The 26,324-nt window shown below is 39.6% G+C and overlaps 3 protein-coding genes across 5 annotated transcripts in view; 2 read left to right on the top strand and 1 right to left on the bottom strand.

The window, feature by feature from the left end:
• The window catches only part of LOC101845514 (diphthine methyl ester synthase), a 12,031-nt gene extending 9,647 nt beyond the window's left edge, over positions 1-2,384 (top strand). Inside the window, exons 7-8 of the mRNA XM_005090050.3 lie at positions 1,237-1,343; positions 2,095-2,384. Of these exons, the coding sequence (XP_005090107.1) occupies positions 1,237-1,343; positions 2,095-2,318 (331 nt within the window). The 3' untranslated portion in view covers positions 2,319-2,384. The remainder of the gene's footprint in view (positions 1-1,236; positions 1,344-2,094) is intronic.
• Positions 2,385-5,038: 2,654 nt separating this feature from the next.
• On the bottom strand, positions 5,039-25,632 carry LOC101845289 (NAD kinase 2, mitochondrial). 2 transcript variants are annotated; one of them, XM_005090049.3, is made up of 9 exons: positions 25,146-25,632; positions 16,285-16,373; positions 15,139-15,309; positions 14,145-14,234; positions 12,585-12,824; positions 11,991-12,142; positions 10,816-10,956; positions 9,972-10,011; positions 5,039-8,689 (listed from the first exon to the last, which is right to left on the bottom strand). In XM_005090049.3, the coding sequence occupies exons 1-9, from the start codon at positions 25,479-25,481 to the stop codon at positions 8,554-8,556; spliced, it is 1,395 nt and encodes a 464-aa protein (XP_005090106.1). In that variant the 5' UTR covers positions 25,482-25,632; the 3' UTR covers positions 5,039-8,553. The 2 variants fall into 2 exon arrangements, with proteins under 2 accessions (XP_005090106.1, XP_035826352.1); XM_035970459.1 differs by having other exon boundaries at positions 25,549-25,620.
• A 202-nt stretch (positions 25,633-25,834) lies between these two features.
• Positions 25,835-26,324, top strand: part of LOC101845056 (zinc transporter 7) — an 18,475-nt gene continuing 17,985 nt past the window's right edge. The window contains exon 1 of one of the 2 annotated variants that reach the window (XM_035970450.1): positions 25,835-25,908. Coding sequence is in view for 1 of the 2 variants with exons in the window: in XM_005090048.3 (XP_005090105.1) it covers positions 25,946-26,019 (74 nt within the window). In the remaining variant the exon portion in view is untranslated. Of the gene's footprint in view, positions 26,020-26,324 lie in introns of both variants that reach the window. The other variant, XM_005090048.3, reaches the window with a different exon arrangement.

Raw genomic sequence — 26,324 nt, 5'->3', positions numbered from 1 at the left:
CCCTGTGTTTTTTCTATATGTGTCACAACGCAGTGGAATCAGGCGCTCCTCAATTTTTAGCCCTTTAGAGTTATTGGTATCATCTTGAGGATTGTTCCTTTGCCTTGCTTTGATGAAAAAAATCATTTATTTTGAATAGAAAGTTGAGATATTTGCGATTGAAGGAGATAAGGTTGCCTGGTTTCAGAGGTAAAATTAGCAAAAAAATGGCTGCCAAGGTTTGGTGACTTCCATAGCTTAAGAGTCCTTGGTAACTGCAAATATTTGTTGTGCCATTAATCAACATTTCCCCATAAAATCCACACATAAAAGTGTTTTTGAATGGACATGCTAGGTGTTGAGCCAAAAAACAAAAATTGGAGAAAAAAGATTCCAAACAGGACAAAAAGATGCCGATTTCTTGGATTTAATTATTTTGACGAGCGTCTGATTTCACCACGATGCCTTACATATAATTCCACTGTGTAAAACGGTCACCTGTCCAACGCTGCCGCGGCCACCATATTTTATCACGCAACCCCTTCCAGACCAAACAATAACTCCTGTCTTATATACGTCCACCTCTCTCATCGCCCAAGGTTTTGTCATAAATTATGTATTGGCCCTTGATGTTGTGGACGAGCCGTGATAATCCAATCAACTGTCGTTGTTAGGTAGTCCCTCCAACCAACCGTATTGCGTAGGCCCCTCCCACTGTTGACCAACAGGTAACAATAAACTTTCAGCTGCTGGTGAGGTAAGCGTGTGATCCCTCAATACCGATAAGCCCTGCCCACAACTCGTTGGTAAGATGTGTCGTCACTGTTTACCCAGTCTGTAACAAAGTAACAATGGACGTCAACATGAACTTGCAACAGAAGCTTTGCTCATTCTCCGAGTGGTGGCGACCCATGTGTTTGTTTATGGCACTCTGTCTTCCTCATCTGACACATTTCGTTTTATTGTCACCTTTGCACAAAATCAGCAACAAAATAAAAAAGCTAACAAAGTACAAACCAACAGAAACAACAATAACAACAACAACAATGTGGCTGCCTTCGGTTGGGACCTCAGACGGAAATGTTTTTTTTCTTCATTTTGATCAGTCCTGCCCAAGACAGCCACCTGTCTTATACGGCCACTTTTCTCTTTGACAAAGGGTGGCCGTCTTACACAGGTTCGACTGTATATTATATTCTGTTTCACCCACAAATATGAAACAGGTGTTAACCCAGTTCTGCTGAACTTGTGCTTCAGAGGACGCCCCATTTACGAGCCACCTCGGTTTCTGAGTGCCAGCCAGGCGGCCCAGCAGTTGCTTGACATTGTAGAGAGAAGAGACAAGGACCAGAAAACTGATGCGGGTACGACCTCTCTCTTACACTAAAGTTTAAAATACATTTCAACAACCATAGAATTTACCTTGTGTACAAAAACTGGATTTGCACCAAGATAAAGACGAATTTTACATACAGTGCTCCACTTCTAAGATGTTATGTCTAATAAATCGAGGAAAAGTTGGATGATGTGCTGATGGGATCTTAATCAGATAAGGGCAGGGAGCAAGCCATGATGAGGTTTTAAGTAATGTGAACTTGGTTTGGAGTAAACTTTGGAGTTTCCCACACACTAGTGAGAGTTATTGATCAGACTGATCAACAGAAATTATCCCATTTCCTGACCGAGAAACATTCAAATGTAGATAATTTGATTTCATTCAGGCTTTTGTCATAGTTTTATTATTAACTGTTTATGCTGTTCCCAGATTACACACCTTTCTCATCATTATCGTTATGCTGCACTAAACATTCCTAATATTTTGTACACGCCATCGTCACAGTTGTATTTAGCTATAAACTATGCTTTTCTTGCAATATGCCCCTTCCTCACTGTAATTTTGTACCGAAGTTAACATTCCTCAGATTTCATTCTGGTTGCAACTTTATGCAGTTGTGAGGACCGTAAAACTCTTACCACCACCCCCCCCCCCCCAAAAAAAAAAACCCCAAACAATTTCATTCACACTATCATCATTATAATGTAAAGAACTTTGTACAATACTCCTCCAAGATTATGCACCTTCCTCATTGTTACACTGCCCTGGACATTCCCCAGATTTAACCCCTTCCTCTATCTGCGTGGCTGTAGCCAGAGTTGGTGCGTCTGACCAAAAAATTTCTACGGCAACCTTGAAGGAGATGGCAGCGCTGGACATGGGCCCTCCTTTGCACTCAATGGTCATCCCAGGCCACATGCATCCACTGGAGAAGCAAATGCTGCGACTTTTTGCTGCCAGTGATCAAGTCAAAAATGATCTCGCCTCAGAGGATGAGAGATAACATTAGCGACTGTGTAATGTTTAAATGAACTGACCAATAAAAGCAAAACAGGAAAAATATAGTCAAGATCTGTGTGTGAATTTTTCTTCATTTTATACTAGCCATGGGAATAAAAGTAAAGGAAAACAAACTAATTGCTATATTTCATCTTGGTTCTCATCCTTGGAGGCAATAGTTATGACACTTTTGGACCTCTCATCCTTCCGAAATTTTAACATTTTTGTTTTCCATAGGGGCTTTTCAAATATTACTATAATCTTGCACCTTTTGGGGAACTTTTTGCTGTTCCAGAACAGCATAGGGGGAACTGCTGCTTTATTTTTCCTCTTCTTTACTATCATCATTTCCCTCTACTTTTTTTGTATGTTTGTCACTCTCTTGTGAACAATTTCCAGGGTGCCTTGATTGTCGAAGCAGACTTTGTCACTTGTGCTGTCGATGCTAGAGGTGAGCAGAGTAAGCCAGATTCCCCGTTTCGACTTCTCTGTTGACATCCACCCTTTGGCCCTCATGTGACCTTATGCAGTTGCGAGCGCCATAAAACCTTACTTAAACAAGCAGTATCATGGCAGGTGTTACTCTCCCCCCCCCCCTCCCCGCATATTAAAACTATCATCCCCCCACCTGCAGGGGCAATTAATTATTATACAATCATGCACACATATCACGAGCTTGGAAAACTGAAAATAACGGATAGCTCGTACAGTTTGCCGTTCCCCGCCTGATTTACCTGATTAAAGATGTGGTAAACATATTTATTGTTAAACCCCAATGTGTTTGAGTTGTACGTGCCCAACTGTATCTCTATAGCAATATATCCTCAGCCTTTTTGTTAACATCTTGTCAGCTTAAAACTTGAAATAACATTGACTACGAGAATGTGAGTAAGTACCGATACAATAATATTTCAAAATTAAAGTTAAAATGGACACTTGTCCCTTTTCATTTTTGCCGTTTTACAATACATTGCCCAAGACATCCACTTTTCTTCTTGATTGGCCGCCTTGAACAATTCCAACAGTAATATAATATCATTTATCTTAAGGCTCTGACAACACAAAGCTACCAACTGCAACACAATACAACAAAATTAACTATATACTTTTACAGATAAAAAACAAGTAAAGAAAATTGTTGCCAATAAAATCATTTTTATTGATACTCAGGCAGAAGTACACAATACTCTAGGACATATTATTTCCTTTGTCATATCTCTTGTAAAAAAGAAAAAGAAAAAAATTCAAAATTAAGGTTTCCATAAACAGGGCATGTGCCAAAGTTATTGTTACAAAGAAAATATTTAAGCAGAATTTGCCTCAGACAGATGCTGAGAATCACAATGATAAGCTACTGTATTTTAAGTCAGTATATCATATGTAAAGCAAGTTGTTCTCCTTTGTTGGTTGATCATTTAAGTTATAATCAACATCCAAAACATAATTCCACCCTATATCAACAACAAGCAGCTGTCTTTTACTGGGTCCCAACAGCAGTGTAAAGTTCATACCGCATATATTGTGTTGATACACAAAGTTTGCCACACAAAAACACGTGGACTGTTCAATAGTTCACAACAGTGCAGGATCAAAATAGTTTTAATAGAAATCTTTAACCAAGGTATTAAAAATCACTCGAGAAAGAAAAAAATTGTTATGCAATGTCATGAAGGCCTTGAAAGAGCCAGGGCAAAACAAGGTGAAGCATTGAAGGGATAAATAAAAAACCGTTACCTTAATTAATGAACAGGTTTTTATTTACAAGTACCATTCTCCACAAGCCACAAGTGTTGAACCCCCCCAATTCCCAGGCAGGAAAAAAAAATCATCTTGAAAGAAATCACTCAACTGTATGTTACAGTAGGGTATAATGAGGATATTACATGTATTCCTTACATACAAATTTTGAATCTTTTAAAGTGCATATGGCACAACAAATAGGAATCTTTTTTCCTGAACTATACACATATTTTCAGCATTACAAATAGGTCAGTCACTTATACTTCTTTGATAATACTGAGTCTGTATAACCATGAATCAATTTATATATATAGATCTAATACAGTAGAAGCCGCTTAAACCGAACATGGTCAATCCAAAAACAGGGGTACACTGACAGAAGACAGAATCCCTGCTTTTAATTTTTTCACTATTTCAGTTTGAGCAATCTCTCACTCTAAACCAAAAACAAGGCATATCTGAAGAAAAGCTGGCAGTCCCACAGATTTTGTTTTTGTTTTCGTAAGAGTTTAACAGCGCTTGCAACACAATTAGGTCATACATGTGCCAAAGATTAGAGGAGTTACTATTACAAGAGAATCACTATCCAGTGCCAAAGATTAGAGGAGTTACTGTTACAAGAGAATCACTATCCAGTGCCAGATCTGCTACAGACACAAGCGATCATGGTTTCCATTCATTCCTTTCCTCGGAGGCTCTCAAAAAAGCTACGTTTCCCTGACCCATTTGTTTACGTTTCCTAAGTATGTTGTTCTGGCCCTACCCCTGCCTCATTTGCCTTCAATTTTGCCAGTGAGAGGTAGATGTTCAAGACCCTCATGTCTATTCAGGTGTCCTAAAAACTGCATTTGTCGTTTCCTGATTGATTTTAACATTGAGCGTCCCATGTGGGCTTCATCAAGTAAGCAGTATCTCATTTGATTTATAAGAGAATAACAAACAAACAAACAAACAAAAAGGAAGAAAAGAGATAAAAACGATAGATGTTTGATAGGAAAGAAAGAGCAACCCACACCAGAGTACTCGCCATCCATGCAGCCTTCGGTTTAAACGGACTTCACTGTAATATGTCAGGACATTAACACCACAGATTTTTACATTTTATTAAAAGAATGATGCTTGGAAAGCAGTAATGTACATATTTGAACAGCAGGAAATATCATCCGCGAAACACAATTGAATAATCATCTGCGAAACCCATTTGAACAATTTAATATCAGGTATGCGTGAGTTGTGTGAATACAAGAGTACAGGAAGAAGAAAGTTCATGGATAATTATGCTTAACTAAGCTGGGATGGTTTCTTTGCAGACAAGCGGTATCTGTACAGCACCAATCTTCCTACAAACCATAAAGTATAAATCTGATCAGTATTCCTTGAGACACCCAATCCAAATGCTGGAACTGCTTCACCTTCATGTGCTAAATACTTCTGATATCAATTCAAATCCAAAGCACTTGAACATTTGCAAAGGCCCCAGGACTGGACACGAGGATATTTATCCCTTAGAACAACAATTTTTTGCATCCTACACTGTCTACAGGTCGAAATGAGAGTCAAGTTAGTAATTAACAGATTGACAGTCATAATAATAATTACTGCATTTGTATAGTGCATATCCATGCTCTACAGTGTGCTCAGTGCTCTTTACAATTATCATTACCCCAGCACACACTAGGACACTCAGAAATATTCTCAGCTTCCCAGGAAGCAAAATGTACAGACTGCCGATCAAGCACTAACACACTAACAAGCTGACAAGAGAATTTAATGCGATAATAGAATTAATGCAGTAGTATTAGTACTAACTCCACATAAATATATTGTATTTGAAAACCCCTTCTCTCCTTCAACAGCAATAATGTGTTTGATTGACTGAAGACTCGCAGCCATTTCACACATGTATGACATATTGGCAACACAGAAGTTAAAAAATGTATGGTTAAAAAGAAATTCATTAAACTTATTCATACCCTGCTTATATGTTTTTAAATGCATCAAGACTAGCCATTTTCTCAGAATAACAGTTCAAAATAGTGTAAGCAATCAGAATATTACCAAGCAAAATATGCCCCCAGAATTGGATAGTTCATTGTTCTCTTCCTTCACGCGTTACATATGAGCTAAACGCTAAACAAGAGTAAAAAACATGGCCCATGAAATATTGACTGGCCTTGCAGACAGCGCCAGCAAAAAAATGACCATGACATTTGATTTCCATAGCTGTCTTCAGAATCTAATAACTACTTCAATACATATCTTTTGCTTCTCGAGTAAACATATAACTACAAATAATATAGAGCTAAAGTTCTATGATTAGATATTGTAACAGACCGCAGTCTGAACCACTTTGTCCTGAATTAAATATCATGATCACTCTTTGTCGAAAAACAAGGTAGGATAAAAAGGCTAGCCAACCTTTTCAAAACCCAATCAGTCAGAGATACCAATGCTAGAGCATCCGCATACACAAGAAAGAACAAAATTACATCTAAGTGGGACTGGTTTTGGAGTACTGTAAGTGTAAGTGATAAGGTTTCTCAAATTCCAGACTGCCAAATCTGGGACAGTCCCAGGAAAGTTGGGTCTGTTGGCAAGCTTGCATAATTTATTAACTGAGCCTAACGAAAATTTTACAGCACAACACAAAGAGCGAATGTTTATATCAAGCCTCTACAGCCATTACGCTCAGTCTTCAGTTCTTCACCAGACCTATACAACAGTTACAAACACAAATAGTGGAACTTGTCTTTTATTATTTGAGTTTTGCAAAACTGTGCACAGGGGAGCTTTTACTCTTTCGACACACTTTCCCCAACTTGTACTATTTTAATGAGCACAAATGAGCATAAAAGACCTCAAAAGCATTTTGCCTATACTCCAGCAGACTAGAAACTCCACCATACTTTTCCAAACAGAAATGCAAATATATACCCTAAGTAATCCACTGACCATGCTGGGAGGAACTAAGTATCAAAGCAAGTCTTTTGGCATGATGAAATAGCTAACCAGTAACATGTTTCAACTAACAAGGAAAACAAACAGATTTTTTTTCAGTTCTCTATTACTAGACCTGAATTGAGACCTCAAGATTAAAGACACAGTATGCCCAAGTCTTAATAATTACTTCTCCTACGCGATTTGTTGTATGACTACACTTTGAAAACGCACCATCATCAAATTAGCTCATCCGAGAAAGCATGTATTTGTATTCATGCAGATTGGTGTATAGACAGCTATGCATCTGTGAAATAGCAATACAGAATTATAACAAAGAGAAGTGGCGTTACATCGTAGAGCAAGTCATCGGTCCTAAAGGAAGTGTAACAGATATGTTTTTTTTGCAAGCAATACATACACCTGGCACTATGTATTTTCAAGCAATGCACCTGATGCATGCATGTTTTATTTTCCCACGAAGCGAGCACATCTAATGTTATGTCTGGTGACCTACAACAAAATAGAACTGCCTTCAATTTTAACCAAGACTTCATTCTTTGGTCAGTGAAAAGATGTTTCATGATTGTGAACTGAGTAAGAGAAATGCACTGCAATGAATTTTGAACTTCTCTCCATGAAGCTTCACTCATTTCGAAAGATAGGATCTATCAAAATGCCAGAGCTAGATCACGATATGAAATGCTATCATAAAAGTAGCAGAGCAGACGATCAGGAGTATTCAGACAAAGAATTACTCCAGAAACAAGTCCCTCTATGAACCATTAAACAAAAAGTAGAATGAAAACAATATTATTCTTGAGAAGAATTTCATTTGAACACAATGTCTACAATTTCATGAGGTAAAAAGAAAGTGGGGAAAATAAACTGTGCCTTTTGCTCTGCTATGATGTGAACACAATGCAAAAAACGTGTCCTGATGTTACCACCTTGTGTAAAAAATATGACAAATCAATAAATATGACAGTGAAATAAGACGGAATGGCACTGGTCTCCCAGTAGCTACGAGATAAAATCCTGCAGCAAAGCAGGTTGTTCAAAGATTCGTAAATGCAAATTTCAAGAATTGGCTCCTCATCTAAATTAATAATACAACAGCAGTTACAAATTACAATTGTGCACAAACGCACAGACACAACAACAATTAAAGAAAAATCCAGGCCAGGTAAATCTTTTTACACAAAGGTACAGTCTTCCATCTAAAGTCATAAACCAAACAGGGACACGCCTGACCACGTCTTTACTCACTCTTCACTGCACACCAAAAGTCACACATGGTCACTCACGTTATGTGAGGTTCAGAACAGAACAAAGCCCCAAAAATTGCTGAATATGCAACAGTACATTATAATACATATATATATGTATCACTCGAGATTCCATCTGAACACCTCAGAACCTAAGGAAACACGGTTTTTTTTGTATAGTTGCATAAGAGGAACTCAATCTTGACCTTAACAAAGCCTAGCAAAGTAAAAATAACCAAACCCGTTTCACAGCATTTTAGTGCTGCAGACTTAACATTCAGGTGTAAAACAGACTCAGTCAAAAGTAACGGTTCGAAGAGCATTGTTTTCAGCAATCTCAAACGTGGCAACGGCACCGTCATTGAACTTGAAAGACATCCCTCCATCCACCACCAGACAGGCGTCCCACATGCGCGACCGTATTGTGATTCTGAAAGGAAAAGGAATGAAAAAAAAACCCATTTAAATAACAGACATGATACCTTCATTTGTTTCCCCCACCACCCCAGTTTTTTGTTTCCCGTCACTGGCTCTTATAAGGTCGCTTTTAGGTACAAGGGGGCTGTACCGAAAAATGCTGTTTTGAAAAAATCTAAGGTAAAGTTTTTGACTCTGATTCAGTTTCTTTAAAAGACAAGGAGTTTTCTCTATAACCAAACAAATATACACACCAATGAAACCAAACTATATGTAGAGCAATGCCCACTTTTTCGTGTAGGTCAAGATTTCTCGAAACCCCCATCTGGGTCAGCTTGCTTGTCCTTAAAAGCGACCATTTATCTGTTTAAATCATTTATCAGTTTGATCAAAATTTTTATTACTAATATTTATTGATCTTCTACAATACTAAATATGTGACACACAAAAGATTAAAAAGCAGATTTCTAACAAAGACTACAGCGGTTATTCTCTGCTTTCCAACATTTAACCAACAGCTGAGAAACACATGTAATCTCTATAATATAAGTTGATAATTACAAAGCTCCATTCGACAATTCCAAGAAAAAGAAAAGTACCAGGTATCTTTGCAAATAGATGTTTTCCCTAGGCTCGTCATTACAAAGAAATTTCAAGAGGAAATACACTAGAATTTGTTTTTAATATGCTCCTTTCCAACATCAGCGTATATTTATATATAACAGTTTGCATGCAATAAACAAAGCCACATCACACTCATAATCAGATATTTGGCACACAAAGGCATACAAATCACATACATTTTTCTTCACTAACATTTTACCTACATAACAAAAGGCAGAGAATGTATTTCTTGCTTGATTCGAAAGCAGTTTTAGTTAGGTTTTACGGCGCTCGTAATTGCACAAGGTCATATGAGCACCAAGGAGTGGATGTCAACACAGAAGTCAAAACGGGAAATCAGGCTTACTCGCCTCAACAGCACTGTCTGCTTCGACTATCAAGGCACCCAAGAAATAGCAGTTCACAAGAGAGTGACAAACATACAAAAGAAGTAGAGGAAAATGACGATAGTAAAGATGAGGAAAGAAAAAGCAGCAGTTCCAGCTATGTTGTTCCGGCACAGTATGAGTATGACAATGATAAATCAGTCCATTCACAATTCTACTGTGCATAAGAACATGTTAACATCGCCCCCTTTGGAAATGGCCTAAGTACAACTTCAGTCAGTAGCACTGCCCTGGTGGGGGGGGGGGGGAGGGATTCAAAAACAGTTTTGACAGAAAGAAACTTACTTTTTAGCAAAAGAACCAGTGCGCTCCACATGAAAGACAGCTGAAAACAAGAGTACAACAAAACAAAATCAGTAATCTCAGGGGAACAATGGAGTCAAGCAAAGAGTGTAGACTAGAGGGACGGATGTAAGACATCAGCTCCTTCCAGTCACAGATCTGGTACATTTTCTAATAAAGACATAAAGACGAATCTTGCTTACAAAAATTGCTTCAACATGCATGTCTTCATAGGCAATGACCCCATTACATTTATCTACAGATACTGACCTTCTACCCATCATTTACTTACTTCAACACATCTCACCCTCCTTTTACTAGGAAAAGTTTCTTTTCACCCACCATAACTGCCTCAAACAGGTTGCACAGAATAAGTGACAAATAAATATAAATATCAAGTACATGTAGTAATTTTCCACAGCACTTCAAACACAAAAATAATGTGATAAAGGGAAGCCAGCCAGACCTAAATATCAAAATTTGGATGCAAATCATCTAAATTCCCCCCCCCCCCCCCAAATCTGTCCCTGAAACAAATTTAAAAGGCAAAAAAAAACATGAAGTTAAACTAACCACATTTTTATTTTGTGAACCTAGAAACAAATCTTAACAATGAGACCAACAATGACCAATAATAACATTCTAAAGCATAATTATTTCAAAGAGCGTTATAACGGCCTCAACGTCATCAATCAATAAAAATTGAGACCACAATACATTCATTTCATGTCACTGAGGAATAAAACCTTGGTTGTACGCAAAACAGAAATATTATACTGGTATTAAATTCACATTCCATTAACAGTATCAATTACAAATAAACAAACAGTTTACTGGTACTATTCACCGTTTTTAATAGGGTCTCTGATGGTGTAAGCCATCAAAGGTTCACTGGGGTCAAAGCGGAGACTGCTGTTGAACGTGTCCATAATCTCCTCCGTCATGGCCTCATCACCAACGGGAAAGTCACAGCCAGATACCTGATTGGCTGAAAACAAATGGTAGAGAGTTAACTGTAAACTCTTGTTTTGATAGATCTAGTACACCTATGCCATGTGTTTAGCACATCTGATTCTCTGTGATAGAAAAAAAAAGATATAAAAAGGCTCAACTTCAAAGACCGACACAGAGATAGTCACAGAATACAATGAACAGTGCTTGGACAAAGCTGAAAAGTAAGGAAAATTCTTTACATGACTGTTACAGATAAGTCCACTTATAACAAGTCCTGAAATAACGAGAAGTCTGTTATAAAGACACTATTCTAAAACCCTGGGTTTTTTTCCTCCTTTATCTTTGTATATAAAATACTGCTTTAGCGCTACCATACAAACATACGAGTCAGTTATAGCGGAATTTGCTGCTGCTGTGCACAGCGCATAGGCCTCGCCAGTTGAGAAACGTGTTGGTGATCTAGCGATACAAAGAATGGGAGAGCCCATGTATGCCAACAATGAAGGCCGGAGCGAATGAGTGGGGAGGGTGTGGCATACGCAGACAAGCAGAACGCATCGCGTGACAGGCCAGCCTAGTCTAGATATCATCTAAGCCTACTATGCCTCTCGCATCTCCGGTGTGGGGATGGAGAGGACACAGTGATGTGATGCATGGAGCAAATGTGTGACATGCGCAAGCTTGCGGAACGTACCACAAAGTGTGGTGGGGTGTGGGACAACACAGCGGGGCGAGTTAGCCTAGAGCCCTTTCTTTCTGATCGCCAACGCCGAGCTGTTAGCATCGCTAGACCTTCAGTTAGAGAAAGTAACCTGATTCGATTTTTGATCAAGTGAGACCTCGAGGTCATGTTGAAGAAAATCATCCCCATGGGAGATAAAAAGAAATAAACAAAACACCAAACTCGTAGATTAGGCCTACTTTATTTTTCCCCCTGAATTTATTACTGAATCCCTCATAACGAGAATCCTGCTATAACGGACATTTTGCACCAGTCCCCTCCCTCTCCTTATAACAGGATTCCACTGTACATCACAGAAGAAGTTCAACAAAAACAAACATGCCCACCAATGTTAAGGATCTCCCCGACTGCTGAGCTTGAGAGGTGATTGATGTGAAAGTGCCAGGAGCTGGACCCCGTCCCTGTGCAGATGGTCACCCCAGAACTCTTCTGCTTCTCCTTGGGAGTCGTGTCAGTGGCAATTTCATAGTAGGACACTCTGGGAACAAAGGAAAGCAGAGACAGACCTTTCAATAAACACACTCAAAACATCTGACACGAAAAAGTTGTGCTTTTACCATTTCAGTTGTGAATAAAAGGCATCCAACACTGAAAACCTTATTATTAATCTGAATTCTTGTACCTCTGGAACCATATAAGGCAAACCATAATGTCTCTCGCATATTTTTCATCCTTATTTTTCCTCCTCAAAAACCAAATAGGAAACACCTTTTAAAGAATTACTTCTGCCTCCTAGATTGTTGCTTCCTGGTAGTAACTTTGTACCATTTCAAACTGCTAGAAAACAAGAAAATTATCATGAAAGTCTCTTTAGCAAAATGTGTTTTATGTGATGTGGGCCAGTAGCCTTAAACACTCTATAAACACCTACTTTACTTCAAAACAGAAGAAGAAAAAAGACAATCCACAATTGAACAGACCTGGACGATAACGACTCTCCGACGAAAACTTCGTTTAAGGCCAAGCACGGCAGTCTCCGCACTGGATACGTCTCCTTCTCTCCATTAGAAGGCTTCAGGACCCGAACCTGCTCATCCTCAGCAATATGTTCGATGAAGCGATGCTCGGGGAAGATAAGCTGCTGGTCGTGCAGCTCAATGGGGTCATCGTTAATATGCGTGCCAGACATGGTGACCTGTATTCTCTGTCTCCACTTCCACCTGGTACACCAAGAGAACAAAATATTAACATTTTGATACAATACACACTCATAACTTTGACTTACGTCAACATCATTCAGTTTCATCATATCAAAATGCATTTTCCAGGAGATCCTGTAATTTATACAGGTGGGTAAGTGAAAAGAGATAGCCAGCAAAGTGGATGGGGATTTGTTGCATTCGCCAACAATAAAATCATCCATAGTGCATCTGGAGTCAGCAGCAGGGCTACATAAAGTATGCGAATGGAAATTGAAGCCATCACGAAAGCACTTACATGGATGAACCAATATCGCACCATACAATCCATGCTGTTCTCATCATAGATTCCATGTGTACCCTTAGAAGGATCGAGAAAGGTTTCCTGAGACCAGAATGGATTCAACGCCAATAAGATCGCTCACATGGATTTTCTGCCCAGGCCATGCTGGCGTTAAAGGAAATGAAAAAGCCGACAAACAGGCTGGCTAGGCCACCTCAGTAGACATTATGGTTCAACCAGACAGGGTGGAGATCCTGAAATGTCTCTCTTGCCACTTGATTGAAGAGGAAGATAAGGAGGCAGAGGCCAGTACTGTTGTAGAGAGGATGATGGTTTTGGGAATACAAAATGGGAGTCGGAAAATCTGGCACCCTTGAAGGAAAGAACAGAATGCCATTCAACCAGATATGCACTGGCACAATCAGTAGAAAGACTTTCAGCGGCATTTTGGAGAGAGCAAGGGAACATCAATCGACATGTCCGGAATGCAGGGACGTTGCTTCCTGATACAATGAAATATTAAAGAATTTTCCTTGTTTTCATGACAAAAAACTTAACATAAACAATTAAAAAGGATCAATTGCCTAAAACTTAATGACAACCTGTACAAAGATAATATAAAAGGACATTTCAGCTAAAAAATACCACCCCCACCCCCCGCCCTCTCCCACTTCCTTTCCTAAACACAATGAACAATGATCCTCTCCATTTTCACATTATATATTTGCAGATAATTGGGAAGCAAAGTAGCCGTAGGAATGGAGCAATCCATGGTGTCCTTCATGAGGTAGTAAGTCTTTTGACCACTGGCTTAGTTAACAGTAGAGTTTTAAAAAATTAAGATCCAGTCATTAAAAAAATAACTTCAGTGACATAATACGTAATTCCTTCAAATAAACTAAGTTTACCAAAGAAAGAATAACATTGTGTATGTTGCTGTTACGTAACCAAGTTGAAGGGAACATATACCTATATTCGGTGGACAAATATTTCTTTTCAGTAGTTATAAACAAAGTGTGTTCAAAACACTCATACAGACAAGAAAGTTCTGAGCTTACCCAAAGTCTCCTTTCAAAAGCCGCTTCAGAGCATCCCCAAACTTGACAGCATTGTACTCACATTTGGGTAAGCAAAGGTGACCCTCAGATCTAACCAACAAAGAGTAGCAGGCGAAATAAATTACTGAACAACAACAAAAATTTCTTTTGATTATAATCCAAATCAGTTTTACAGCTATTATTAGAAACAGAAAAGACACTAATCATTTTAAAGGCAATAACTACCCACTCTGAGGAAAAATCTATATTTAGCTTGAATGAACCCTCAGTCAATTAACAATTATGACAAAACTGGATGGAAGGCAGTAAAACTGGAGCAATGACAATGCTAGCTCTGAAGTGCAGAGGAACGGGGGTGGGGGGGGGGGGGGGAGGGGTGGGGGTTGTTGCATTTCCTACTGGTGAGACAATTGACTTTTGGTATGCCCAAGCTTTCATTCAAGAAAATTTTCAAAAGTTTACTGTAACTGCTTTAAAGACACATTGCACATGATAATAAGAATTTCTTACCCCCCCCCCCCCAATGTTCCTTAAAAACAAACACACGGGTCTGTTTTTCTATGGGAGTAGGGGGTGGAAGGAGATATCAATGTCTACAATAGAGAGTTTAAAAAAATTATAGGTATAAAGATGTAGAACTGCCAAGAAGGGACAGTGACAGGTTTACTGGAAGCCAGTGTTGATGCAACCCCTAGTAAGCTTTCCACATCTCATCTGTAACAACATCAGCTATCCCTAAAACCTGTTCACCCCCCTCCCCCTAATCCCCCTCCCCACCCTTTTGCAGTTAAATAGGCTGCTTGTCAATTCTCCATTAGTTTAAGAGCCACAATGGGATAAATCAGGCTTTCTGAAGAGGGACACAAATAAACAATTAACTGAACTCTTCAATATGTTTTATTTGTTCATAACACAACCCTTTAATCAATCAGAAAGGATTTTTTTTTTTTTAAACCTAACTAATTTGTTGGTTCCACTGTGAGGTAGTGTTCACCTGTCAGGATCTGTGTTGATGCCAATCAGAGGCTTGCTGGTGTTGACAAATTTGTTAGCAGCTAACAAGTACGTGCCATCTCCCCCAGCTGTGAACACAACATCAGCCCAATCCAAAGCACTCCGATCAAGGTAAAATCTTTGAACGACTCGAGCTTCGATGTTTGCCTTCCTGAAAATATATTAAAGGGGTGATCAAATTGGCTCCTATACAAAACACAGGCAGAGAAATGAAGAAGTAAGAGCAGCTGTCAGCACTGAGTCCTGCCGACATTACATAGAAAGACAGAATAAAAATGGATTGGCCACCTGTTTCTTATGTCACCTGGCCAGTCAGCCTCGAGAGCCTACAACACCAAGCACTCAGGATACAAACGAAGAGGAAGGCCATGCAAAAGGTGGACGAGGGTGTCAACGAAACCATGAGAAAACATAATATCACAACTGAAAGAGCTGCGGAGCTGGCGTAACATAGAAAACTGCATCTCTCCTCGACACAACAGAGGATGAAAAAAAAAAGGTAAAAGTAAGTACAAAACACTTATTCAAATCTGAAAAGTGAAAGATAAAAACATCATATCCTTCAGGCTAAAACACAAACTTATTTTAACTATTTGACTTCTGCTGTTTACCCCGACGTGATAAGGCCCTCGGCTGGGAATGCCCCGCTGCAAACTAAAATTCCACTGCCGGTGCGCCTTGTATTGTCCAGATCCTGGCACATAAATTGGTTTGGTGTTTCACCACATACACACAATCACACACGCATACACACACAAAAACATGCACACACAGACAGTTTTACAGTCACACGCATAATATATATAAATAATAATAATGTTAAGCTAGACAAGACATACTCAGTATTCTGTTTGTAACTCAATGTTATTCTGATGCATGCTCTAAGGCCATGTGAATACTCTTGTGCATCAATTCAATAGCTCAACATGAAGTTTAGTTATGAAAAAAGTGCAAAGTACAGATGAAAATTATCATATATGCATGTGTAGTGTGTGTTAAGGGGGTGATAAATATTTTCTATTTAAAAATCAATTCAATATGCCCCAACTCTCCCTTTCTACACAAAACAATACATAATATAAATACTTCATGTAATACGAACGATTTAAAGACAACAACAACTTACTGCAGTTCCTTTCTCACAACATCCAGGGCATAGTAGTGATTCTTGTGACGCTCGAGGAGACCGAAATAATCAGAGTCTTTGGATTCAAGCTTAAAAAGAAGAAACAAAGAGCAAAAAATTGAATGAAGAATTCATATTGTATTTACTTAGTGTTATCACTTTTAAATTGTTTGTAATTACCTCAAATTCTTGAGACTTTTTGCAAGAGAGCATTTTTAGTCAAAACTTCCAGTAGTACAATTAACTAAATGAACATAGACCCCAACTTATCAATTATGCTTTTTTCTCTTAATGAAAGCAAAATATAGAATCTCTCTTAACCAATTTTCACAAACTCATTTTGATTTATAACTACTTAATTTGAAATCTATGTCGCAAGTTTACGTCAACGTCCATTGTTACTTTGTTACAGATTAGGTAAACAAAAACAGTGACCAGTCACCTCAATACGATTGGTGCATGAGTTGTCAGCGGGGCTTTGTATATATATTGTTATGATGGATCATGCTTTCCTCACCAGCAGTTGAAAATTTGTTGTTAGACCTACCCATTGGTCAACTTTGGGCTTAACATTCACTGGAGTGACTAACAATAACGACAAGGTGAATGGATTATGACGGCCGTCCACGCCGATTCAAAATTTATGACAAAGCATCGGGCAATGCGAGACTGCGCCTGGCCACCAAAGGCAGGTAAATTTGACAGTGGGCTGATAAAATAAAGTGCCCTCCCCAAACCTTCGTGGTGTGTTAATTTGTGAATCTTTTTTAACAATCTCAGCAATTCTCATTCCATAAATTTAGCCTGTACCAGCACCATTCTGTATCTTCTCTTTTCCACCCCAAACAAAGTTGTACACACACACACACATGCAAACACACACACAAACCCCAAGCAGTCGTATTGTTAGTGCCGTAACCCATTAAGCGCTAAAACTAAAGCGGCAAGGCGGGCCTGCCACGACGGGGACAAAAGACCATAGTAGAACTGCAATATTTTGGTAGTAGAGAATCTTTGGTATTATGGCATGGAATTGCGTGCGTATAGCAAAAAAATGTGTTGGTGCACACAACTGCGTGTGAACAAGACACTCCCGTGCCCGTTAGGGCCCCATAGTATAGCCACAGACTTATTGTGTAGGCCTACTTTACGACCATATTAAAACTAAAGAAGTGGCTATCCTCACCCGCGGTGAGAATAAAAATACGATCGGCTATTCTCACCCGGTTTGAAACAAGACCTGTTTTTCCTAATTTCGGAATACAGTCTGTTGGTGTGGATGATCAAAGTGACAAAAGCAAAGAAAAAATGACGATAGCACAAAAGTAAGCTAATTTGATCGTCTACAAAGATGCCATAGGTATTTCCCTTTTCGAATCGAGCCCAACAACTGTTTTTGCCCGTAAGTTCTAGCAAGATCCACTCCTCCTCCTCCTCTCTCTCTGTCTTTCTGAATACCCTCTATCGGTGTGACAATCAAATTGACAAAAACAAAGATTAAAAAATTGGGATAATCCGGTTTTGGCCCCAATGATTACTATGGAGTATGGGTTTTGACTCCACCGAGCGACTAAACGATTACTTTTCAGTGCGCGTGTCGATACGAAGTCTGACGCGCGGCGAGCGAGAGGGATGGCGCACAGCGAGAGAGAGAGAGAGGGGGAACGCCGCATGGCGTTGGTTGCTGGGTGCGTAGGGTCGGCGAATGATAATGAACGTAATATAATATACTCCGGTTTTAGCTCCAGTTAGTAATGCCGAAGAAAGAATAATTAACAAAGGCGAAGAGAGAACTGGGGCCAAAACCGGAGTATAGTATAATGGGCAGCTCTTTACAAATTTTACAAATACTCTGGGTCTAAACCAAATAAGTAATTTTAATTAAAGGACGAAAACATTGCTGAGGCAAAGAGGGGTATTGGGACTCAAACCGGATTTTAAGACAAATAGATACTAGATGATCTAAATGGTTTAACTTTTGTGGAGATATTTAAGAAAAAGAGTTAGGGGGAGGGGGGTAGAGTCGCTGATTATTGGAGCTTTGGGGTTAGAGCCTTGGGGCTTTGGGGCTAAAGCCGGAGAGTAGTAGATCTACAGTAATAAAGAAGCTGACCCAACTTCCCATACATAAATCTACACCAACTCCACGTTTCTATTAACGCTGATGTTGAGGCACCGCCACTAATGTTTTTCAACAAAGACAACAGCACAGCGCACAGCAGAGGGCAGGTTTCATTTTTTCTTATCTCTGCTGGAATCAATCAATGAAAGAGGCGGTGAAGCAGCCTGCAGTGGTTGGGTTTTGATTACCCATGGTGCGAACCCCCAGCCCCACCGTTTAGATCTAAACTACGTAATGATTCAGTGTGCATCCAATGAAAAGCAGCAGTGCTTGAGAGATGATCAATCAGAGTCCAGATTAAGGTAGGCTATAATTAGTGGCTAGGCCTACCGTAATACGAGGTAAGTGAACTGTTTGAAAACTTATTGTTTTACAAAGTAACCAATGAAAAGAAGCGTTTTTGGACAACGGTCAATCAGAGTTCTGATCAAGGCCTATGAGGTAAGGGAGCAATTTGAAAACTAATTGTCCAATGATTATTCTTAATCATAAATCTAGATCTAATCAGTTCTAGCATTTGCATTCATTCTGTTCTCTTGTCTTTGAGTGTTCTGATGCCGCACCTCGTGTTAATTATGATTCAAGTGTTCTTTTGTGATGGCTGGTAATTTCAACGTGAAGAAGGATTATATTGATTCAATTAATCTTGGAGATATTTATTATAATCCTTATAATTTTTTTCTGATTCTTTTGCAAGAGGACAAAGAGTTTTATTTGTGGCTTATTAAGTTTGGACTTCTTCCAAGTGAGGAGAGTTTTGCTTGTGACAAGTGTTCAAGTAGTTTAAAACTTTCCTATAGAAGTGACAAACGCATTTGTTATAGATTTCGTTGCAAAAAAAAAACATGAATTCACTGTAAGTATTCTTTTTTTGAACGTTCGCATGCAGAAATTCGGGACATCCTGGTTTGTATTCGATCATATTTATTGGGACTGTCTTTAAATAAATGTGCATCCGAAAGCGGTTTACACTATAAGAGTACATGTGTTGACTGGGCAAACTTTGTACGAGACATTTTTATTGAAGTTGTGTACAAAACTTACCAGACTGTTAAATTTAGTGGCACAGTTGAGATTGACGAGTCTCTGTTTGGTACCAAGGTCAAATACAATAAAGGGCAGCCACATGGGAAGAGGGTGTGGATCTTTGGCATTGTGGAACGAAGATCTTTATCTAATCGCATTTTATTGTTCCCAGTGGAAAGTAGGGACGAAGCAGCTTTACTTCCTATTATTAAAAAGTTCGTCTAGCCTGGTTCAACTATCTCTGCCGTCGATTTTTGTATTTTTACATATTTCATAGAGTATTTAATTCTGCATCTGATGGTGTAAAAATTTTAGTCATATCTTAATCCGTTGTTGCGTAATTGAGAGTTCGTCGTTTTCCCTTACACTGGCGAGCTCCGAGCCAGAGCTCAGTGTAAGGGAGAACGACGAATGGTCGATCGGTCAAGGATCACTGCTCGTTCGGCGTTGTCCCCTGGTCTCTGCCGTTGGGCAAATTCGTCATGGCCGACGAATGACAAGTGATCACTGTTGCGTCAGTACAAACATATTAAGCTTTTTTAACAAACAAACATACCACCACTCCCTCCCCTGTAGTACCGTCGATGGTTTATAAGAATGTATCTCTTAGTGTGTCTTTCTGTCTGTCTTCACGTATTAGTGCTGATGGTGTGAATTGACAAGAGCAGGCGGGAGAGAGGGGAAAACGGATGGGAACAGGGGGAAAGGGGTGGGGATGGAACGGTCAAAACAGTATTTAGGGAGAAATTCATTAGCACTGCATATTAGTGTCCGCCAGATGTTCACAGACTAACGTCATGTTACTTTGCTGTCCAGTCATTTGACATCCCAAATCATAACGATGGCTATAGTGCCGCAATTTGTCCAGCACATGTCACTGGTCGACATCATTATAGAATTACCAAGCAATTAATGACACTGCGTTATGAGAGTAAATTTCTTTGTCCAACTTAAAAAGTGGAGGCATTGTGGCGACACTTAGTCTTGCTTTACGATTTTTTATGACTTGATGGACGTTACGATCGAGTATAATAATGTCTTGCAGATTCAAACCGTTCCAGTCGATCTCTACTTTGTGGTATGTTTTCCGATCAGCTGAATCCTTTATTAACATACAAAGCGTCCCATTACCTCTCCCGAAAGCGCGTGTGATACAGTCTTGTCAGATTGTTACATTTCTTACTTGAAAGTTTCATTTTGCAATGATCTGATCGTATTATTGACATTGTAACATTGTTGATCCCTTTGGTCGGGCAGGGAAAAATTTGCAATTAGCGAAAATAAAAGTAAAACTCGCTTCTGAAGAGAATACAGTAAAGAGATATCGTGGAAACCAAACTTTGGTTCCGAATGAGACAGTTTAAATCAAGCTGCTGAAAATGTGTGCACATCTGATTTGTACACTGACTGTGTAGTTTGATCAAGCGGCGAAGGGAAACGAAGGACGTTTACCGAGTTACAGTTGGGATCTAACAAACACCTAACTTTATACGCATAATAGCTAGTTTGTATACGTTTTATTTTTATTTGTAGTAACCAGTACACAGTCATTACTGTCAATAATGCGTCAAAACTGACCATCGCCTACGCCCATAAACGTTCACGAATGTAAGGGAAAACGACGAACCGTACCATTCGTCGTTTTCGCTTACATCGCAAGGCTCACCTGCGGGTGCGTAGTGTAAGGGAGAACGACGAATGTCGAATAACTTTGCTACTTTTTAACCTAAACCATTCAAACTTTAGAAACTGCTTTAGGAACATCTCAATCAGATATCTGGTGAATTACAGCTTAAAAGAGTGGAAAATAGAAGAGTTATAAAGTGAAACAAGTTTTTGCCTCTCCTGAAAAATTTGCCTCGCTACCTGCGCAGGACCATTCGTCGTTTTCCCTTACGACGGCAGATCTACTCTGACGGTTGGGCCTCTTATTCTTCCCAAAACAGTGAAGGACACCAGCATTTTACTGTTTTGCACAAGTGGTCCTTCCGTCAGTTGTACCAGAATCGATGTACAGGGGAGACTGTGGAGGTCCACACAAATCAAACAGAGGGCGCATGGGCACACGCAAAGCAACACTTCCGGAAGATTTACGGTACTTCCGAAGCCAATTTTGAGAGCCATTTATGTGAAGTGCTGTGGAGTAACTGGAACTCCAAGGGCAAATTGTTAGAAAATTTTTTCGCAGTGGCTATTTTTACGGCGTGCCGTAAAGATAGCCTCCCAGTGAGTCCCAGGCTATTTTTACGGCGATCCTCGAAAAGCGACCCTACTCCGCCTCTCATGTACGCGACATGCCTCAATGTATTAATCTAGGCCTATAGTAGGAGCCGTTCAAAATATAAACTTACACCTCAGAGGGGAAAGGGTGTCTTTGGCTTCTGTAAGAAATGTGTAAGATTGGGTGGGGGGGGTTAACCAAATATGACACTTCTGTGAGATGAACGTTTTGCTCATGACTGGGAAGAAAAGGTAAAAGAAAAAGTGGATAAATGCCAGTGACAAGACCCAGATCTGCATGATGACTGCAGATCCCCGTTGTTGTTGTTTTTGTTTTGTTTTTTAGAGGAAAGGGGGGGGGGTGGTTGCAAATAATTTTGAAATTATGATGAAAATTCTGTCGGTGGATATCTAATTTCTTAATGTTTCTTTGTAGCTTTGCAACTGTTTTGTTGATCTTTTAATGTCTTGATGTCATTTATTTGTAAAGCATGTACCTATTGCATTGACAAGAGTCTCAATGTCTTCCATATTTATGCGTTCTTTCTAGTTCATATGGTTTGATTAAATTGTATTAACTGAAATGGTATTTTTTTTTACAAGCTGGTTAAAAAACGCCACGTATAGTAGGCCTACAGGTATGTTTAAAATAATAATGGAAGTTGAAGATCGGAAAAAGTACTAATTGAATTGGTGTGGAAGAGGGTTGGAGGCAAATATGAGAAAAGTGGTATTTGGGTTTTGTGTTTTAAAAACGTCCCCAAAAGTGTAAGATTATATTTGAACAGCCTCATAGGTTTTCCTTTCCTCCTCTTCACCATCATCATTCTATTCTCTTCTTCATCTTCCTTCTCCCTTCCTCCACCACCACCTTTTCCTTCTTCTCCCCACCAACATCATTCACCCTCTCTTTATCATCACCACCACCATCACCTCCTCGTCATTATCATTACCATCACCACTGCCACTGCCAGCATCATCATCTCATTCACAGACATCACTACATTATGTACCACACCCACAAGAAGAGCGGCCATTTTGGAGTTAACACTTTTCGCCTTGGGAATGCCTATATAAAATGTTCCTCCTTCCTTTGCACTGAGCAGATTTTTGATAGAGGTGTAAAATATTTTTTTGTTGTTCACAGTGATTAATTTATTAATTATTGTGATGCAATTTCAGGGTACAGGAACACATATATATTTTTTTTTCATTTAAATATCAAAATTTTGCTCAGTACGATTGACCATAGTATCTGTATCTACCATTCCATGAATTTTCATGCAATTTTGTTAGATGGTAGAAGCCTTCGGTTTTTAAAAATAATTGTTTGTTTTGCATGTTGGTTCTGTTTCCATTCCATGGCAACTTTCATATTTTCGGACTTATTAAAATTTACTTTCTTCATTATTTCTTATGCCCGTATAATTTTTTTTCCTAAATATGAATCGGAAAAAGAATCACCCTTGGGGTGAGCTGTTCCCCGTAAAAATGGACAGTAATAATATGAGCACATCAGAAAACAAAAAAACAAAAACTTAAAAAATGCGATCTATTTTATTATTTGAAAGAATCCCACAACAACAAGGTCCTAGTAAAGAACATAAAAACATTGAATTGTTTTAAAGTCCAGAATAAAGACTATAATTATGAAGCCAAAGACACCCTTTCCCCTCTGAGGTGTAAGTTTATATTTTGAACGGTCCCTACTATAGGCCTAGATCTAATACATTGAGGCATGTCGCGTACATGAGAGGCGGGGTAGGGTCGCTTTTCGAGGATCGCCGTAAAAATAGCCTGGGACTCACTGGGAGGCTATCTTTACGGCACGCCGTAAAAATAGCCTGGGAGGCTATCTTTACGGCTCGCCATAAAAATAGCTACTGCGAATTTTTTTCGGGAAATCAAGTTCATTTATCCCTTGACTGGACCCCCTTGTATGAGTGCCCAGAGACCAGTTTTCAAAACCTGGGTGTCTAGAGGTGGCCAAAACTAAGAAAGTGGCTATTCTCACCCGCCCGGAAGTTCTCGCAAGATCAACTCCTCCCCTCTTCTCTCTCTCTCGGTCTCTTTCTGAATACTCTATGGCCACCTCTATTCTCACCCGTGATGAGAATAGTGCAGGCGAGTCTTTTGGCTATTCTCACCCGGTGCGCGTTCACCGTTATTATAGCCTAGATCTAGAATCTAGATCTAGGCCAACAAATTTTGCGTTCATCCTAAACCACAGAATTCTACACTGTGATAACAGAAAAATTGTAGAATTCTGTGCCGTGAACAAACGTTCCATTACAACTGTAGCCTACTAAAAGCGTACAATTTTGTCTGTGGGCAGTCGAGAGAGAGAGAGAGAGAGAGAGAGAGAGAGAGAGAGAGAGAGAGAGAGAGAGAGAGAGAGAGAGAGAAAGAGAGAGAGAGAGAGAGAGAGAGAGAGGAGTAGCGCGAGAATTTCCGGTCAAAACAAAATGGCGACCCGCGTAGTTCGGCTCGATTCGAAAAGTTAAATAGCCGTAGCACCTTTGTAGACAACCAAATTAATTTACTTTTGTGTTTTAACATCATTTTTAAACTTTGTTATGGTCAATTTGATCGCCCACACCGATAGACAGTATTCAGAAAGAGACAGAGAGAGAGAGAGAGGGGGGAGGAGTAGATCTTGCGAGAACTTCCGGGCAAAACAAAATGGCGACCCGCGTAGTTCGGCTCGATTCGAACAGTGAAATAGCCATAGCATCTTTGAAGACGATCAAATTAGCTTACTTTTGTGCTAATAACGTAATTTTTTCTTGGCTTTCATCAATTTGATCATCCACACCGATAAACAGTATTCCAAAATGAGGAAAAGCAGGTCTTGTTTCGCACCGGGTGAGAATAGCCTACGCTGGCAAGTCTCACCCGGGGTGAGAGGTAGATCGTTTTTCTATTCTCACCCCGGATGAGAATAGCCACTTCCATACTCTATCGGTGTGGACGATCAAATTGACCAAAAGAAAGTTAAAAAATGATGTTAAAACACAAAAGTAAATTAATTTGGTTGTCTACAAAGATGCTACGGCTATTTAACTTTTCGAATCGAGCCGAACTACGTGGGTCGCCATTTGTTTTGCCCGGAAATTCTCGCGCTACACCTCTCTCTCTTTCTCTCTCCACTGCCCACAGACAAAATTGTACGCTTTTAGTAGGCTACAGTTGTAATGGAACGTTTGTTCACGGCACAGAATTCTACAATTTTTCTGTTATCACAGTGTAGAATTCTGTGGTTTAGGGTGAACGCAAAATTTGGTGAACGCGCACCGGGTGAGAATAGCCACAAGACTCGCCTGCACTATTCTCACTCCGGGTGAGAATAGAGGTGGCCCAAAACTAAACAGTAGGACCGTCCAAGAAAAGACAATTGCATCTGAACTCATAATAATATAGATCTAAAAATCTAGATCTACAACTTTTGAAAAAAATGAGAGACTCAGAGAGGTTGAAAATAAAGGCAACTTACATACTCCATGAATTCTTTGTCAGACATGCCATCGCACAATTTCCTCTCGTATTCATACCGAGTCATTTTTGTTAAAATAACGGCACGTTTTGGCTGGAACAGTGGTGCAGCATCGTCACCCAAATTAAGACCCTGTCCATTACTTTTTAGATGAGCTAATTCCAAGCTATGGCTGTTTTTACATCTCGCCGGCATATAATTCCAGGATCTGTCGTGAAGTGACAGCGAAGGTACACCACACAGTTTCGACTGAGATTCATTCCGAACCACAACAGTGGAGTATTGTTTAGACAATTTTAAGAGGTGCAGCGCTCTGAAAAGACTGGAATTTCGCATAACTGACAACTATTTTTTTTTTAATTTAGGGATAGTATCCTTTAAGTGTAACACGTGCTAGATCTACATAGTATTTGAACCCAAGCCCAAGCGCTGTTGTGGTCATCGGCTTGTTTTGTTTGTATCGCTCGGGGCCATTTTGCTTTCTTGTAAAGCTAGGTACATGTTTACTTCCTCCGTGGCCTCCTTTTCAAAACGTTATTGTTGGGAAATTAACGCTCTTTTGGCCTACATATGTTATTTAGAAAAATAAATTGCATAAAAGACTTTACACGGTGTATTTTGAGCGATTAGTAAAGGATCATGCGAAAGTTTCAACCGGAAAAACAATTTGTCAGCTCTGGTTTAAATAGCCACGACAGCTGTGAGTCCAGTGTGCCGACAACATTGTCGGCGTGTTATAAATCGTGGCATGTTTCGATTAATGGTAGGGTTGAAAGTACAGTTCCCTCTTTAGTTTTAATATGTTACCCCTCCACAGCGGAGATAAGTACCGGCCAGGATCAAAGTTAAAAGAAAATGTGTGTGGCTGGATCAGGTGAGCTTTGCATTTCCGTATGGTTACTTTTCTTTTCCAGCATTTCAATCTCCAGAATTCTATTCTAGCAGAGAATCAGATAAGAACGTGAGTCGTGTGCCGGTGTCACTGTGCTGTCATCACCAGACCCACTGCTACTTGTAAGCCACCGAGGGGGGGGGGGGGGTTGCTGTGACATATTAGATTCAGTAATCTCAGTTATTCTGGCCAAGAACTTTCCACCTGAGGCACCTGAGGGAGGGAAGACGGGAAGATTTTCCTGTGATTTTGTTTCTGTCTAAAGGCTCTTTGAAAGTGAGCTTTGC

This window comes from Aplysia californica, unplaced genomic scaffold, assembly GCF_000002075.1.
Source record: "Aplysia californica isolate F4 #8 unplaced genomic scaffold, AplCal3.0 scaffold00012, whole genome shotgun sequence".
NCBI lineage: Eukaryota > Metazoa > Mollusca > Gastropoda > Aplysiida > Aplysiidae > Aplysia > Aplysia californica.
This window is presented reverse-complemented; position numbering and strand designations above follow the sequence as displayed.

Excerpts from the sequence above, each read along its gene's own strand:
- LOC101845289 (XM_005090049.3), bottom strand. The coding sequence starts at position 25,481 with ATGCGAAATTCCAGTCTTTTCAGAGCGCTGCACCTCTTAAAATTGTCT. Across the intron at positions 15,310-16,284 it reads GTTGTGAGAAAGGAACTGCA|GAAGGCAAACATCGAAGCTC; the intron begins GTAAGTTGTTGT and ends ATATATTTTCAG. Across the intron at positions 10,012-10,815 it reads CAGAGACCCTATTAAAAACG|CTGTCTTTCATGTGGAGCGC; the intron begins GTGAATAGTACC and ends TCTTGTTTTCAG.